This window comes from Pteropus vampyrus, unplaced genomic scaffold (assembly GCF_000151845.1).
Source record: "Pteropus vampyrus isolate Shadow unplaced genomic scaffold, Pvam_2.0 Scaffold143, whole genome shotgun sequence".
Lineage (NCBI taxonomy): Eukaryota > Metazoa > Chordata > Mammalia > Chiroptera > Pteropodidae > Pteropus > Pteropus vampyrus.
This window is the reverse complement of record NW_011888924.1, coordinates 2,647,319-2,663,729: the sequence shown is the minus strand read 5'-3', so window position 1 is coordinate 2,663,729 and position 16,411 is coordinate 2,647,319. Positions and strand designations below refer to the sequence as shown.

Below are 16,411 nucleotides of genomic sequence, written 5' to 3'. Positions count from 1 at the left end.
ACCTGCCTTCATATTTGATGGCATCCTGAGTCACCATTATTCTCTGAGTACAAGTTTATAGACATTGCTCCATTCCTTTGGCACTGGGGATCAATGGAGTATTTTGACAAATGCGTTTTAAAAAAAGCAAAGCATGGAGAATAAAGGCATCTAGCTTTGTGCAATAGAACCTCCCTTCCTCCAGATACAAAATGTTACTTTTATGTGTCTTTTCAAATAGTTTTGTCAAGTCAACTCTCTCTTATTTTTAATAGGAGCCAGATAATAGAGTTTTCTTAACTTCTAAAATACCTAAAGAGAGCAGACAGGAAATCTGTCCATCTCAGATCCAAGGCCCTAGGACAAGGAGGCTTCCCAAAGGAAAAAGGTAATATTACTGCAGGCTTCAGTGTTTACAATCTGTTTGCAAGGGGATTTGAGGAGTTAGGGGTATACTCTCCAAACTTAGCTGTGAAGGTCAATGTAAAATATTTGTTAAAGCACATATTATAGTTTTTATTTTTAACTAAGTAATGTACACTTGGCTACTTAAATGTCATATGGTCACTTTTATTACAGATATGAAAATAGATCTGCAGTCTCATCCTGGGATTCACCTTTCTCCCAGAGGCCAAGAAATAGGTTAACAGAACAAGAATTACATGCAGTATCAGAAAAACTCTCTCAACGGCTCTCTGAACTAGATTCGGCAAGTCTTGTTTTTTAATCTATTATTGCAGTTGCCATAGTTGGTGAGCATTTAAGTGATCTTCCGATTGCACATGAAAGCTAAACTAAGAAACTGGAAAATTAGTTGTCTTAGTTGCTGTGAAAATGTTCCATAAGTCAGACAGGTAGGACATAGGATGAAAAATGATCTCCTAGCCTTTTATGATATAACCAAATTTGGTACAGATTTATCCAAATTTTTATTGAATTCTAATGAAAACTAATCATTTAACATAAGTGATTACATTAAACTATTTATCTTTAGCTGCATCTATATAGTTTCCCTTTGTCACTAAAGATAGATTTGTTACAAAATTAGATGGATTTCTGACTCTCACAAAATACGATGTTACAGTTTGGGGGTATTATTGAATAAATATATTAAATCCCTATGTGACTTACTCTAAAATTTATTGAAACTGAAAAGTCCACAGCAATGACATACACTCTTTAGAAACTAAACATGCATAAGCATCTGAAAACTTGTTATTATTGCCTAATTATCATAGGAAGCTTTCTAAAGATCGTATCTGTCTACTCCTTCTAACTTGCATTCTGCTGAAATCAATGAAAGATGTTGAAAAGAATTTTCTTGATAGATGTTAAAAAGTGCCCTGGGTGTTCGAATTAAAGAAAAGACTGACTACACAGAAGAAGAAACTGGAAATGAAGAGGTGGAGAGTGGAAATTATGAGACCCTGTCTCAGCACAGTGACAGCATCATGGAGTGTAGGCTGAAGAAGCAAAGGCCAGGTACCTATCCCAGAGAGGCCAGGATGAGGACTTCCCAGGGAACCACGTAGGCACTTCCACGTGTTCATGACTGGCTTTCTCACTTTAAATATTTCAGAACTATGTAAAAGGATTAAAAATATCAAATATCTGTATCTCCACCGTCTAGAAATAGCAGATGTTAACAATTATATTTGCTTTACACCTTTTGTGTTGAAGAAACAAGAGTTGAAATCCCCTCCATCCTTCTCACAGCCCATTCTTTTTCCCTCCCTCAAAGAAACTACTCTCAAAGTTGGTATTTTTTTTATTCCTGTTTTTATTATTTCCAGTTTTATTGAACTATAATTGATATATACTATTGTATTAGTTTAAGGTGTACCACATAATGATTTGATGTATGTATATATTACAAATGATTACCACAGTAAGTTTAGTTAACATCTATCCCTTCACTTATTTACAATTTTTTTTGGTGATAACTTTTAAGATCTAATCTCTTACCGACTTTCAAATATGCTACACAGTATTGTTAACTATATTCCCCATTATGTACATTACATCCCCAGAAGTTATTTATCTTATAACTGGAAGTTTGTACCTTTACACATTTCACCCACCTCTTAACCCACACCTCTGGCACCCACCAGTCTGTTCTCTGCATCTATGAGTTTGTTTTTTCAGGTTCCACATATGAGTGAGATCATAGAGGATTTATCTTTCTATGTCTGACGTATTCACTTAGCATAATGACTTCATGTCCATCCATGTTGTCACAAACGGCAGGATTTCCTTCTTTTTTATGGCTGGATAATATTCTGTTGTATATATACCACATTTCCTTTATCCATTCACATCTAAATGGACACTTAGGTTGTTTTATGTCTTGAATGTTGTAAATAATACTACTTTGAATATGGGGGAGCAGGTATCTTTTTGAGGTAGGGATTTCAATTTACCTCTGGAAATATATATACCTAGAAGTAGAATTGCTGGGTCATATGGTAGTTCTGTTTTTAATTTTTTTTTTTAGGAACCTCCATACCATTTTCTATAATGGCTGCACCAGTTCACATTCCCACCCCCAGTACACAAGGGTTCCCTTTTCTCTCATCTTATTACTTGTTATCTCACATTCTAACAGGTGTGAGGTGATACTTCATTGTGGTTTTGATTTACATTTCCTTAATAGTGATGTTGGACATCTGTATGTCTTCCTTAGAAAAATGTCTATTCAGATCCTCTGCCCATTTTTAAATTGGATTGTTTGTTTTTTGTTGTCGAGTTGTATGAGTTCCTTTTATCTTTTGGCTATTAGCAACTTATCGGAAGTGTCATTTGCAAATATCTTCTCCTTTCCATTGGTTGCCTTTTTGTTCCATTGATGGTTTCCTTTGTTGTGCAGAAGCTTTTTAGTTTGATGTAGTCTCATTTGTTTGTTTGTTTGTTTTCCTTGCCTTTGGAGTCAAATTCACAGAAACATCACTGAGACCAATGTGCTTAGTGGTTATGTTTTCTTCTATTTTATTTTTTCAGGTCTTTACATTCATGTCTTTGAGTTAATTTTTGTGTATGGTGTAAGATAGTGATCCAGTTTCATTTTCTTGTACGTGGTTGACCAGTTTTCCCAACATGACTTATTGAAGAGACTATTCCTTTCTCCATTGTATATTCTTGGCTCCTTTGTCGTAAATTAGTTGCCCATATATGTGTGGGTTTATTCTGTTCCATTGGTCTGCATGTTGTTTTTCTGCTAATACCACACTGTTTTGATTAGTATAGCTGTGTGATACCTCTGGCTTTGTCCTTTTTTCTCAGGACCGCTTTGGCTATTCTGGGTCTTTTGTGGTTCTGTACAAATTTGAGGATTTTTTTGTTCTATTTTTCTGTGAAAAATGCCATTGGGATTTTGATAGGGATTGCATTGAATCTGTAGATTGCTTTACGTAATATGGACATTTTAACAATGTTAATTCTTCTAATCCATGACAACAAAATATCTTTCCATTACTTTGTGTCTTCTTCAATTTTTTCAACAATACCTTTCAACAATGTAGTTTTCAGTGTACAGGTCTTTCACCTCCTTTGTTTATTCTTGTTTGTTTGTTTTTTTGATATGATTGTAAATCGGATTGTTTATTTCTCTTTCTATGCATTCTTCATCTCAATTTTTGAATTTCTATTTGGTTGTTTTTTATAGTTTCAGTCTCTGGTTAAGGAGTCTTACGTTTAATTTTATTCCTGAGCTCATTGAATTGCCTTTCTCAGTTTTCTTGTGTCTTGAGTTTTTTCATGACTGCTATTTTGAATTCTCTTATCATTTAGATCACAACCTTCCAGGAATTTGAGTTTGGTTTCTGGAGAATTGTCATCTTCTTTCTGTGTTACAGTGTTATCTTGGTTATTCATGGTGCTTGATGGGTTATTCCACTGTCAGGGCATTTGAGTAGTGAACACCTTTCTAACATAGATACCATTTTGATTTTAACAATTCAGCTGGTTGATAGTTAGCGGTCTTTCTTTTGTTTTCCAGTAGGTGGTGCCATAGCACAAGCTTTCGGGTTTTTTTTACCTGCACTACTTGGAACTCCAGGGTCATGGCTGTTGGGGTATTACTGTGAATCACTGCCGGGGTGACTGGAGTGGTGGGTGTTTCTGCTGTGTCTGAGTCACCTGGGTCTCCTTTCCCCAATCCTGCCTCCCCTACCCATTCCAACTTTCAGATGTACCAATATCTGGGTTTCTCAGGCGTGGTAGTGTGTTGAACAGAGGAACCTTTGTTGGAGTATAGATGTCTTACTTGTAGATTTAAGGGTAGATACAAAGGGGTCTTCTCAGTGTGCCAGTATGCTGATGTCACTCTTATACTGCCATCGTGAACAGAAACCCTCTTACCCGTTTTTATACTTTAACAACCTATGTGTTACTTGTCTAAATATGCTATTGTTTTATATTTTCGATTTATAGATACTATATATATTATTCTGCAACTTGCTTTTTTCCGTTAACATTGTTTTAGCGACCTATGTTGGTATTTGTCCATCCTCTTCATTTTAACTATTATGTAACTAAGGTCATACGGTATGCCCCATTTATATTTGTATATATATTTATCACCATTTTTCCTGTTGTAGGACATGTAGTTTGTTTCCATTTTTTATAGCTACAAACAATTCTGCAATGAACTACCTGTAACATGTGTAAAAGTTTCTCTAGGATCTACATCTATTAGAATTACTGGATCATGAGGTTTACACTTTTTCACTGTTACCAAATTCCCCTTCAAAGTGATTGTATCAGTTTATACTCACATCAGCAACGTCTGAAGTTTCTAATTTGCCACATCTTTGCAGATACTTCCTACTACTTGTTCAAATTCAAGTAATTATCCTGTCTTCCACCAACTAAAATTCTACGTGTTTTCCACTCACTTTTATGTACTTTGACCATCCTTGTTTCTCTAGGAACAGTATTTCTCATTCAAACCTTCCTTAACTTTTTCAGTTGTTTTTTTACTCCAAGAATACTTTTCCTTCTCTTATTTCCTCTCTCTTCCTTTAAGCTTGACTCAGGTAACCTCTAGGAACTCTAACCCAGTAACCTACATGTTTCTCTTACTATACACATACATATGGTATCCCATTTTGAAAACACGTTGTAAGTTACTATATAATGTTATTACAATTAGATTTTCAGTTTCTAAAAAAGAATACATTGTGATTATAGTAAAATGTCATAAAAACATTTAAAATAAATTGTGCCATAGTTATTCTTAATATTGAGATTCAAAATGAATTTGAGAGATTTTAATTAAAAGAGAGTGAAAAGAAAAATAAAAGCTCGGGGAGATTTGAATTCTCTGAGAAAATTTATTTAGAAAGGTATCAAACTAATTTCATGACCTTAGAGCTATATTGAATTATTTGCTTTTCCAAAAAGGCATGGCGTCTCCTTTTTTATAACTATTAAATATCCAAGCTCATCTATAAACAACGGAACATAAAAAGGTTTGTGGAGAGAAGTGATTATTTAGATCTCTTAGGGACTGTGGAATTTGGAGGTCTAGATCGCTAAGTAGGAAAGAATTGGGACTGCTTAGAAAACTAAACTATTTAACTTTTGCTTATAAGCATGCTGCTTTATAAGGATAAGATACTGACATCCCACCTCCTCAGGACCTAGAGAGGTAAAAGGGTAGCAGCCATTCGGCTCAGATGGTTTAACATTTTCTTTCTTCCTCCACCACCAAGAGCACCTAACTTCGGCCTTTTTGCACAACAGGCACTCCACAGTTTGCTCCACCTTCAGCCCCAAGTTGAATGTAGAACCTAAGTACTTCTTTGAGATAGCGCATATTTATGTGCATTTGTTTACTTGGTATGACTAAATACACACAAAATATAAATTAATCGTAGAAGTACATTTAGCACATTCACAGTCACTCTCTTTGGATTTGGTGAAAATCAACTATTTGGTTTCCAAATTAATTAAAATTTCTAGCTATAAGGAACTAATGGTACACGTCTCTTCTGTGTTGTAGGTCTTGCCATGCACAGAAGGCCACCTTACAGATCTCATTCACTCTCTCCATCTCCTGTTAACAAAAACAAACAGTTCCATATGGAAAGAAAAAGGCAGCGAAAGCCAAAAAAAGCAGATGTCCACCGATTCCAAGCAAAGGTACACCCTATCTCTTGACTACCTTTGGGTAGCAGGCAGTACCATTTACCCTCAAGCCAAATGCTGCAGTGAGCATGGTGTTGATTAAAGGCTAAAATGCATTTAATATTCTTGAGCTGAGTGGATGACAGAAAATTATATGACATAGCTTTTATCTCCCCGATTAGGGAGCATAAAACTTGTACTCATGAAATTTTAAGAAAACTAACCTTGTCAGATATATAGCCCAGTACTCCAGTGGATTAAGAAAGAGTAGGTCAGTAAGGGTTATTTTCAGAGACAGCTTCAAGATTAATAGAATCTGAGGTAAATGCGACAAGCTACTTGAGTTACAGACAGGATAAAAGTGCCAAGACAGGAATAAGAAGAGGTGGTTAGACTTCGACGAGGAGAATATGTAATTACCAAGGAAGACTTTTCTTCTATGGAGTAAGGATTTTGAAATGTAACATAAATTCAGAACACTTGTTTGCTATAGTATGTTATATAATGGTGAAGAATCGAAACTAATTTAGATGTCTTACAATAACATGTAACTTCAACTAAATATGTAACTTCCACTCAGGGGACTATCAAAATAATTACAAAAACTATGAGAACAAAAAAACTCATTATGTAGAATTTCATTTTATGTCCCAATTAACACATCTGTTAAATAATGTATATTTGTGATATAGAGCCTCAAAGGAACTTAAGAAAAAAAAGTAAATAGAATGGTAGGATCTTAGGTGAATTTTTTTCCTTCATTTTCATTTGTATATGTTTTTAATAATTATATATAATAACATGTAATATCATGTGGCCTTTTCCTCTGTAGGCAATAACTGAAGCATTTGAAAGGGAACTAAGAAGAAATGAAGTTCAAGAGAATATTGGACCTCTAGGAATAAATGAGGAGGAAACAGTGGGTAAAAGTCTCAACTGTAATAAATGCTGTTATCGGATCAGTGGAAAGTACAGAGATGAACTTTATAAAAGGAAAAAAGAATCAGCAAAGCCTTAATATTAGTCCCGTAGAAAAAGGCAGGATTTCATTTCATAATGTGGGATTTCCTCTTATTCATAGGGTAGCCAAGTTGCTAAAATGTGGCAAGACATGATACCAAAGAGCACTAGCCTTTTTCCTTCCCGCCCAAAGCTTCTCTTGGTTTTTAAGGGGCTCTACTGCTTAGCAGTTCATCAGGGGTTTAAGAGATAGTCGAGGCTGACAAGTCAAAGGGAAGTAAGAGAACACAGGAAATCTCAGTTGTTCTGTGCCTGTTGGTAGAAACCCAAAGCCTAAGTTTTCATTGCCTTTCAAAAGGATGGTTACAGAAACTAAATGAAACATAGGGAAAATGGTTATGCTAAAGTGTCCATGAAAAAACTAGATATAAAATATAGTATGGTTACAACTAAACATTGTTTCAAAACTTTTTAAATTTGCATGGAAAAAGTTGTCAAAGAAACAGGTACATCAAAGCAGTAGTAGTTGTATTTAGGGTGTAGGACGATGGTGACTGTGAAATTCAAAACAGTCAGTGCTTTTCAAATTCCAAAAGATGCCAGAAGCCAAAAGGTATCTATCTATTACTTAGAATAGATAAATACTAACCAGATTTTAGAAATCTGAAGGTGGTTTGGCCGGGGATTAGTTAGCTATTTTTGTCAATATATAATATTTAAGATGATGTGTAAAGAGCTATTAGACTTATCCCTTATTTCTATTCTGTTTTATATCTGCTTCTAAGGAAAAAATATACAGAGAATCTGCTCATAAAGGAACTCCAAAACGTAGTCAGTCCTGGAAGATTTACCCTAGAAACACCACAACCACAAGTCCAAGAGGTGGCTTGCCAAAGCCAAATAAAGCAGTTCCAAGTAAGAACCACAAAAATTGTACTTTATGGAAAACTGGCATCCTTTGAAAGTGTGTGCTACATTCCAAGGACACAGCACTGAAAACTAACATCCACTAGTTAGCTGGAGAAATTTCTCTCTTTTATCACTGCCATATGCTAGATTTCTGTAAAGAGAGATAAAATGCTCCAATAAGGCATTTATTTGAAACTCCTAAATAATATCTTAGGGAGACCTATATCTTGGCACCCGAAGAATACGAGGGCTACTTCCTGCTGCTTCAGCTTTAGCTTTACTCTGCTCACTCTTACTGGATGGCTTTTCTTTGTTCCTGGGAAGTTGGTAGAACCAGAGGGATGCTCCAGAGCAAGCAGATGGCACGTCCAGCTCCTGTAATGTTGATAGTTGGTACCAGTGAGTGTTAAGAATCCTGTTATAAGGAAAATGAGGTCATGTGAAAGGCCAGATTGCAGTTTCAAAGACTACTGGCCTTCTGACTATATCCCATCAGACAAATTTTGCCTCCCAGTAAGGCTGAGGAGTCTGTCTGACCACACACAGAGCATCCACCCCAGGCGCTGAGTCAGCTGAGCATTTAGGATGGACTTCACAAGACCAGCTTGTCGTCAATCAGAACTGTTGAGCTTATTTTCATCTGTGCTAGTAGCTGGCTTACTTTGATCAAAGAAGGAATGCAAAAGTAATAACATACTTTTAGAATTGTTCTTTTCAAGGTCATAACTGCATCACTTAGATAAGCTTTGATCTATCAGGAAGGTGGAATGAGAGTTCTTATTAAAAGCTGTCAGCAAGTCTCTCAGATTAAGAGCATCCTTTTTTTTTTCTTTAACCTTGCAGAGAAAGTAAACGAACACAGTCTCCTGCCCCTCATGCTTGAGCAGTTTCCATTTCTCTATGTTTCTGGCCAAACACTAAGCAAAATGTGGAAACAGCAAATTGCACAGATCGAACAGCTCAAAAAAGATGCACATGGAGAAAATCGGTCAAAGAAGAAACTCCAGGACGAAGTAAGTAAACTGTCAACCTTAAGCACAGGAATATAATCCAGAAAGGGAGAGAGCTTATCCTTGAGAATTTAGTCAATAGCATCATTAACCTCCTTCCCTTTTGTCCCTCTTAAAGACAGAAGAAGCCTTAAGAAGGCATGACCTGCTTACTGCACTTGTCAAGAAAGAATATGAACATAACAAGAGACTGGTATGTCGCGAGTAAAGTGTGTATTAAAATTCTGAATTCAGAAATCACAGTAATTACTTTTATTTGTCCCTGCTGGGCAGTAGTCCCACTGTTACCTCTAACGCTTGCCTGTGGAAGCATCTGGGACTTTAACCAGCCCTGATGAGTGAGGAAGGTACTAGGTGCTTCACATACACAATTTCATTTAGTCATAATGGAGATGTTTTCTATGAAATGAAAAACCTGAGGCTTTGAGATGTTAACTTGCCCTGGGTCCCACCGTAATCAGCAAAGGGCAAGGTTGAGATTTTTATCCAAGTCTGTCTCTACCTTTATAGCCCCTTCGAGGTACCAGGTGGTTGTAACATAGTGCTTCTAGTCCTCTCCTGTCTTTCTCAGGTCCCAAGTAGAGAGCTGAGGTAGTTTACCAGCCTCCATTATAATTTGGATAGAGAATTCTACATAACACATTATCCTCTGTTGAGTATAATGAAAGGAGAGGACAGAGGTCAAAGACAGTATGCTAGAGGAAGAGATTTTAAAACCCCTAGTTGACAATGTAGAGTAGCTATAAGCAATGAGAACTATAATCCCAAACAGTTCCCAAAGGAGAAGCCATGTGAAGAACTGCCTGTGGTACTTTGGTATGGGGGGAAAGAAAACAAGTGTCTGAACATTTAGTTGAAGGATTTACGTACATGATCTCATTTTATCCTCATTATCCTTTGTAAGATACTGTCTGATTTCCTTAGTTTTGATGTAAATACTCAGTAACTCAAGTTTTGCTTGAAAGTCAGTACCATTTTTCTACTCCTTCCAAGCTGGCTTGGGTGTGGCTTAGGTGATCCCCTGGTGGAACAGGGAGATGATATCCTCAGTTCCTCCCGGATAACTGCTGCTGTCTGCAGCAGTGAGGGCTCACTGGGGTGGCTCTTAGGACTGAGGTGACAAACCTGCCAAAGGCTAGAGGGCTTCTGGGGGCTGACGGTCTTTCATACTCTATGCCTAGGCAGCTGGCCACTGGTCAGCTGCTTACCTGGCTTACTGCTTGAAGACGCTGTGATGCGGAGTGGGGCAGATGGGAATGCTAGAGTTTGTCTTTCTCTTGTCCTTACCTCTGTTCTCCTTTCCCTTTCTTAGCAAGATTTCAAGGACCGCATTCAGAGGCAGAAGTTGACCCAATCAAAGATAAAAGAAAATCGGCAGCAGATTGTTCGTGCCCGAAAATATTACGATGATTATAGAGTTCAGCTGCGTGCAAAAATGATGAGAATGAGGACCCGGGAAGAAATGGTAAATATAGCTTTTCCATCTAATAACCCTGTTACAATGGTGAATTTTGTCTGTTACCTTTCAGGGCCACCTTCTTTGTTTGAATCGTGTCCCAGTTTGAATCTAAAATCCAAATGCAAGTACTAAACTGCTGGCTGTGAGAGTTCAGACTTGGCCACATGTCATGTACTACCCCATAGCACATCCCAGTCTATTCTGTCTCCACTGCCCTCATCTTCACATGAGGTCTGAGTGCCCTCTGACCTCCTGCACATAGGCACATAGGTACTTCCCCATACAACTTCTTTTGGGGTAGGGAACATGTTATCGGAGACAGGAACTGAAGGTGTGACTAGATGACCTAGGTTCCCATATAAAATCAAGAAAATAACAGAACAGATAGATATGCTACGAGCTACTTCTATGAAGTATTTGCTGTCTACTCCTAATCAAGCTGAAATGCTTAAATTTTAGGATTCTAAACTGGCAATAAATTCCATCCCTAGAGTAATACATTAAGGTAATTATAGTTAACTAGGCTAAATAAATACTCTGAAGTGGGTCATACTGTCATCCCATTTCTAGAGGATACTACTGAGGCTTTGAGAGGTTAACTAACTTGACTAAGATAGTATGGCTGGTTAATGAATGTAAAGCTGTAAGAACCAGTTTTTTGATCTAGAATTCTTTAATCAATAGAGGACAAGTGGGCATATTCAGATCCTTGGAACAGTTTGCTTTCCTGTGGCCTATATAGATGACCCCATCACCCTCAGTTGTAGATACAAATGCAGGTGTAGTATTTGTTTCTTCTGCTCACGGGTTCTTGCCTTAAATGCGGCTCTTCGAGATACCTTTTCTGAAAGCAGTAAAGAATCTTTGGGGTACAGGAAAAGATGCTGAAACACCATTATCATTAGGGAAATACAAATCAAAACCACCATGAGATACCACTCACACTCACTAAGTTGACTAACAAGTGTTGGCAAGGATGTGGAGAAGCTGGAACCCACATGCAGTGCTGGTGGGGATGCAAAATGGTGCAGCCACTTTTGACCAGTCTGGCAGCTCCTCACAAGGTTAAACATAGAGCTACCATGTGACTCAGCAATTTCACTCCTAGGTATAGATCCACACAACCTATACACAAATGTTCACAGAAGCATTATTTGTAGTAGCCAAAAAGAGGAAACAAACCTAGTGTCCCATCAGCTGATGAACGGATAGACAAAATGTGATATATCCATACAGTAGAATAAGTTTTGGCAGTAAAAAGGAATGAAATATTGATACATGCCATGATTTAGATGAACCTTGAAAACATTATGCTAAGTATAAGAGGTCAAATAGCATGTGATTCCATTTCTATGAAATGTCCACAGTAGGCAAATCTCTAGACACAGAAAGTAGAAAGTTGCCAGGGGAGGGGAGAATGGGGAGTGGCTGCTATTGGGTCTGGGGCTTCTTTTTTATTTGTTTGTATTTATTTATTTATTTATTATCACCTACAGCGCCTAGTATTCCTAGGTGGTCTCCCATCCAAGTACTAACGAGGTTTGAACCTGCTTAGCTTCCGAGATCAGATGAGTTCGGGCGTGTTCAGGGTGGCATGGCCGTAGATGGGGCTGCTTTTTGGAGTGATGAAAATATTCTGGAACTAGTGGTGATGGTGTACAACTCTGAATATACTAAAACCTACTTAATTATATACCTTAAAGGGGTGAATTTTATGGCATGTGAATTATATAGCAGTAAATCTGTTATTTTAAAAAACTTTTGAGAAATTCAGTAAGTATGTACTTCAATTTGGGTAAAATGATTATATAAGTTCAGTATAACTTAATTTTTCTGACTCAATGATAGATATTTAAGAAACTGTTTGAAGAAGGTTTACAGATTCAAAAGCAAAGATTACGTGACCTAAGAAACTATGCCAAAGAAAAGCGAGATGAACAGAAGAGACAGCACCAGAATGAACTGGACTCAATGGAGAACTACTATAAAGACCAGGTGGGCTCACTGCTGCTTGTTTACATTCTAAATGTGCTTACCCCTGACCACCCTTTCAAAAGGTTGTTGAATAGTAAATCTCCACATATTAATTCAGAACTTATCACTATACAGGTTAGACTGACTGACCCCATTTTCAAGAATGAAATTTAAGATAAAATAAGCTAGTGCTTAACCATAATATAGAATCTGTATTGCCCTGTTTCCATTAAAATAAAGATTTTAAGCCTGTGAACATTAAGTATAAGAATTGTTATATTTGGACTACAGACAAAGGATTTGGTTTTTTTCTTCCCTGTAAACAGTTTTCATTGCTGGCAGAAGCCATATCACAGGAACGTCAGGATCTCAAAGCCAGAGAAAAATCCCAGGCTCAGGTAATAATCAACAGAATAGAAACCATTTATTTACATTTTTAAAGCAATCCTTAAGGGGAGTGGAGAGGATACTAATAAAAAGATCCATCTGTGACCCAAAACATTTATTCTGTGACTTTTAACTTTACCTGTTAAGTTCTCTTTAAGAGCTGCTGCTAAATTATTAAAATTATTGCAGGCACTTGATGAGCTAGAAGGCTGAGAGGGAATAAAAATAAATGGGAATCTGAATATATGTTGTGAATAGAAGGATGACATGAATTCTCTTTTAGACACTACATAAGGTGAAGAGGGAGCTGAGATCTAAGATGGAGAAGGAAATTCAGCAGCTGCAGTACATGATAACACGGAACGACGACGATGCTTTCTTCCGGGAATTGGAAGCTGAGCGCCTCAGATCGCGGCTTCATCTGGCTTCCTTCCAGCACAGTAAAAATCCCTTCCCATGAGGCCAGATTTCAAAAGTGACAGTTCTGAAGGACTTTACCAGGGCAGAGCTAGAACTGAGCCAGTAAACTATCTAAACCAGAAGAATCATTTCTAAATGTCTTATCTATATATTCATTCCAGTTCTTTTTATGAAATAATTTTTTTAAATAAAATTGTTTTCTTAAAGCTTACTGCTTTTGAATTTATAACCCAAAATCTTAAAAGGAGGCAGTAAGGGCACACATTCTTCATCAGTTATATTTGTACTAAAGCAATTAACAAGCCATGATTGAGCAGGCAGTTCTTGAAGCCTATTGCTGTAGATCAATAAAAACAGTAAAATATAGCACTTGAGGACAAAATCTCTAATTCAAAAAAGGGGTAGAAGTGTGGGCTTGTCATCAGAGGTGGGCCTTAGGGTGAACTTTGAAGATAGGTGTAGGTGTGTGTAGCTTTTTCACATGCTGGCTAGATGAGAATTTATGCATTATGGCTTCTGACAATTGGTAGAGCATGAGGAGAGGCATGAGGTGTAAGGCCAGACGGTGTGTTCCTCAAAAGAACACCAGTGGCTGCAGGTGGGAAGGAGGCATAATGGACTTGAAGTGGGCAAGAGTATACCAGTCCTATTTCTAATATGGGGAAATATGAGGGAAAAAGAAAAACCCACTTGGGGTGGTATCTTCCATGGAGGTGAGGGCTTCAGTGAGGTCCAAGAGTTGGAGGGAGGCTTCAGAGCAGTTGAGGATATGGGGACTTTGCTGATCAAAACCACAGAATGGCAGAGGACACCAGGAAAGGAGAGGAAGGGAGAAGAGAGGTTCCCATTAGGGCATGTAGAGAGTAGCATGGGTATGAGTATATGAACAATGGCCAAGGCCAGAAGGCATGATGGGATAGCATCTGACTGTACTGGAGAAGAGAGCAGGCAGGGGCTTCCTTAGGAAAAGGTAGTGGATTGGCCAAGTTGGGAGCATAAGGAAGAGACATGCAGACAACTGCAATACATTGTAACAAGACAACCCGGATGGAAAAGACAGGATATGCACAAGACGAGGCCAGATATACAAAAGCTAGAACATAAGTTCTAAGTTGCAGAAAGAAAAATGATAAAGTAGATTTAAAGTAGATAGAAATATATCCACAGTATATTCTTGAGTAAAATGAGCAAATCTTAAATATTTTATTTTAAATGCTATGAGTCGGTATCATATATGTAATGCAATATATAGTATATAAAAAAGGTCAGAAAGAATAGTCCCCCAAAGTAGTAGGTGTGACTCTTGAGTGATAGAATACAAACTTTCACTCTTTGCTTAACATACTCGAATACTACTTGTTTGTTAAAACAAGTGTAATGATGCTTTTGTAATTTTTTTAAATGTTAACTATTTTAGGAAGACACTTAGGTTACTAGTTCTACCAGTTTTCTACCAAGCTAAGAACTAGGAATAACCAGTAAGAAGAATGGGTGAAGGAATTTGTGACAGAAGGGATAGGATAAGCAAAGGTCAAAGAATAGGAGAGAAGACAAAAGATAAATAAAAGATACCAATGTATTTTTGAAAAATAGAAAGCAAATGAAGTGGTAACTAACTCAGCAAGTGGAGGATGTTGCAGTCCACATACCTATGGAGAAGGAACCAGATGTGAAGCCAGTTCGCCCACAAAAACCCAGGAAAAGGTCGTCATCATAATGGACACATTTGAAAAGTTATGTAGAAGTGTGGTATAACTATAAGCGGGAGGGGAGAGGGAGTGTTACAGAATGAGGTGGTTGGTCTGAGAGCTAAATCCTTAACATAAAAAGGAAACTAACTAGACTATGTCTAAAACTAAGGAACAATATTACCATATCATTTAGAAATGTGGAAGGAAGTTTCAGAAGAATGGACAGAAGATTTGGGAGATTAGCCCCTTGAAAGCAAGACTGGGGCGGGGGGGGCGGGGGGGAAGGTGATAAAGAGTTTTGTTTTTAAGCCTCTAAGTGTATATGATTTTTAAACCATGTATGTTTGACTGTGTGTATGTATTACTGTATCATGTAAAGCACTGGAGAGTAGCTGCCTCCTCTTAAAAATGTAAGAAGAGAAAGAACTAGTGTTGACAGGCAAATAGAGCCTTTAGTGAAGAGGCTAAGTGTGTAGGGGAAATTTATTTGCAATGGGAAGAGGCTCACAGTTAAAAACGGTTAGGAGGAAGTCTATAATGGGAGAACGAGAAGGGCAGGGCCAACCGAAGATGATGTCATTAAGAGAAATGGTATAGAGGAGGAATCCAAAATTGGGGCTTAAGCTGCAGCTTACAGAGGGATCTATCCGATCCCATGTATAGACATGATAAAAACATGGCATTTCAAGCCATTACCCAGCTAATTTGATTGATGTGACCAGTTCTTCTTGTCTTAAAAAATGTTAAATTCAAATTGCCTTTAAAACTTTGCCCTCCGAAGAACAACAAAGCTGGAGGTAACTCGCTCCTTGATTTCTAACTATGTTACAAAGCTATAGTAATAAAAACAGTAGTGGTGTTGGCATAAAAACAGACACATAAATCAGTGGAACCGAATAAAGACCCCAGAAATAAACTCATGCATAGAAAGTCAATTTATGACACATGAGTCAAAAATATACAATAGGGAAAGGACAATGTCTTCGATAACTTGGGAAAACTAGGCAGCCACATGCAAAAAATGACACTGTCCCAATGGATCTAACACCATACACAAAAATTAATTTGAAATGGGTTAAAGCTTGAACATAAGACCTGGAATCATAAAACTCCTAGAAGAAAACATAGGTGGTAAGCTCCTTGGCACTGGTCTTTACAATAATTCTTTGGATTTGACACCAAAAGCAAAAATTAATAAGTGAGACTATCAAACTAAAAAGCTTCTGCACAACAAAGGAAATCATCAACCAAATGAAAAGACAGCCTACAAAATGGGAAAAAATGTTTGCAAACCGGATATCTGATAAGGAGTTAATATTCAAGATATATAATAAAGAAGTCATACAACTCAATAGCAAAAACAAAACGAAATACAAAACCATGGGCAGAGGAATTGAATAGACATTTTTTCAAAGACATACAGACGGCCAACAGGTACATGTAGATGTTCAACATCACTAATCATCTGGGAAATGCAAATTAAAACCACAATGAGA

General features: G+C 37.4%; 1 protein-coding gene and 1 pseudogene across 2 annotated transcripts in view; one reads left to right on the top strand and one right to left on the bottom strand.

Moving 5' to 3' along the window:
* Positions 1-13,435, top strand: part of CEP95 (centrosomal protein 95) — a 31,076-nt gene extending 17,641 nt beyond the window's left edge. For both annotated transcript variants that reach the window (XM_023535661.1, XM_011368516.2), the window contains exons 9-20: positions 255-367; positions 559-688; positions 1,308-1,461; positions 5,981-6,120; positions 6,938-7,024; positions 7,851-7,980; positions 8,818-8,987; positions 9,103-9,177; positions 10,297-10,449; positions 12,292-12,438; positions 12,744-12,815; positions 13,088-13,435. In XM_023535661.1, the coding sequence (XP_023391429.1) occupies positions 255-367; positions 559-688; positions 1,308-1,461; positions 5,981-6,120; positions 6,938-7,024; positions 7,851-7,980; positions 8,818-8,987; positions 9,103-9,177; positions 10,297-10,449; positions 12,292-12,438; positions 12,744-12,815; positions 13,088-13,264 (1,548 nt within the window). In that variant the 3' untranslated portion in view covers positions 13,265-13,435. The remainder of the gene's footprint in view (positions 1-254; positions 368-558; positions 689-1,307; positions 1,462-5,980; positions 6,121-6,937; positions 7,025-7,850; positions 7,981-8,817; positions 8,988-9,102; positions 9,178-10,296; positions 10,450-12,291; positions 12,439-12,743; positions 12,816-13,087) is intronic.
* On the bottom strand, positions 11,931-12,049 carry LOC111744917 (annotated as a pseudogene).
* Positions 13,436-16,411: the final 2,976 nt, after the last annotated feature.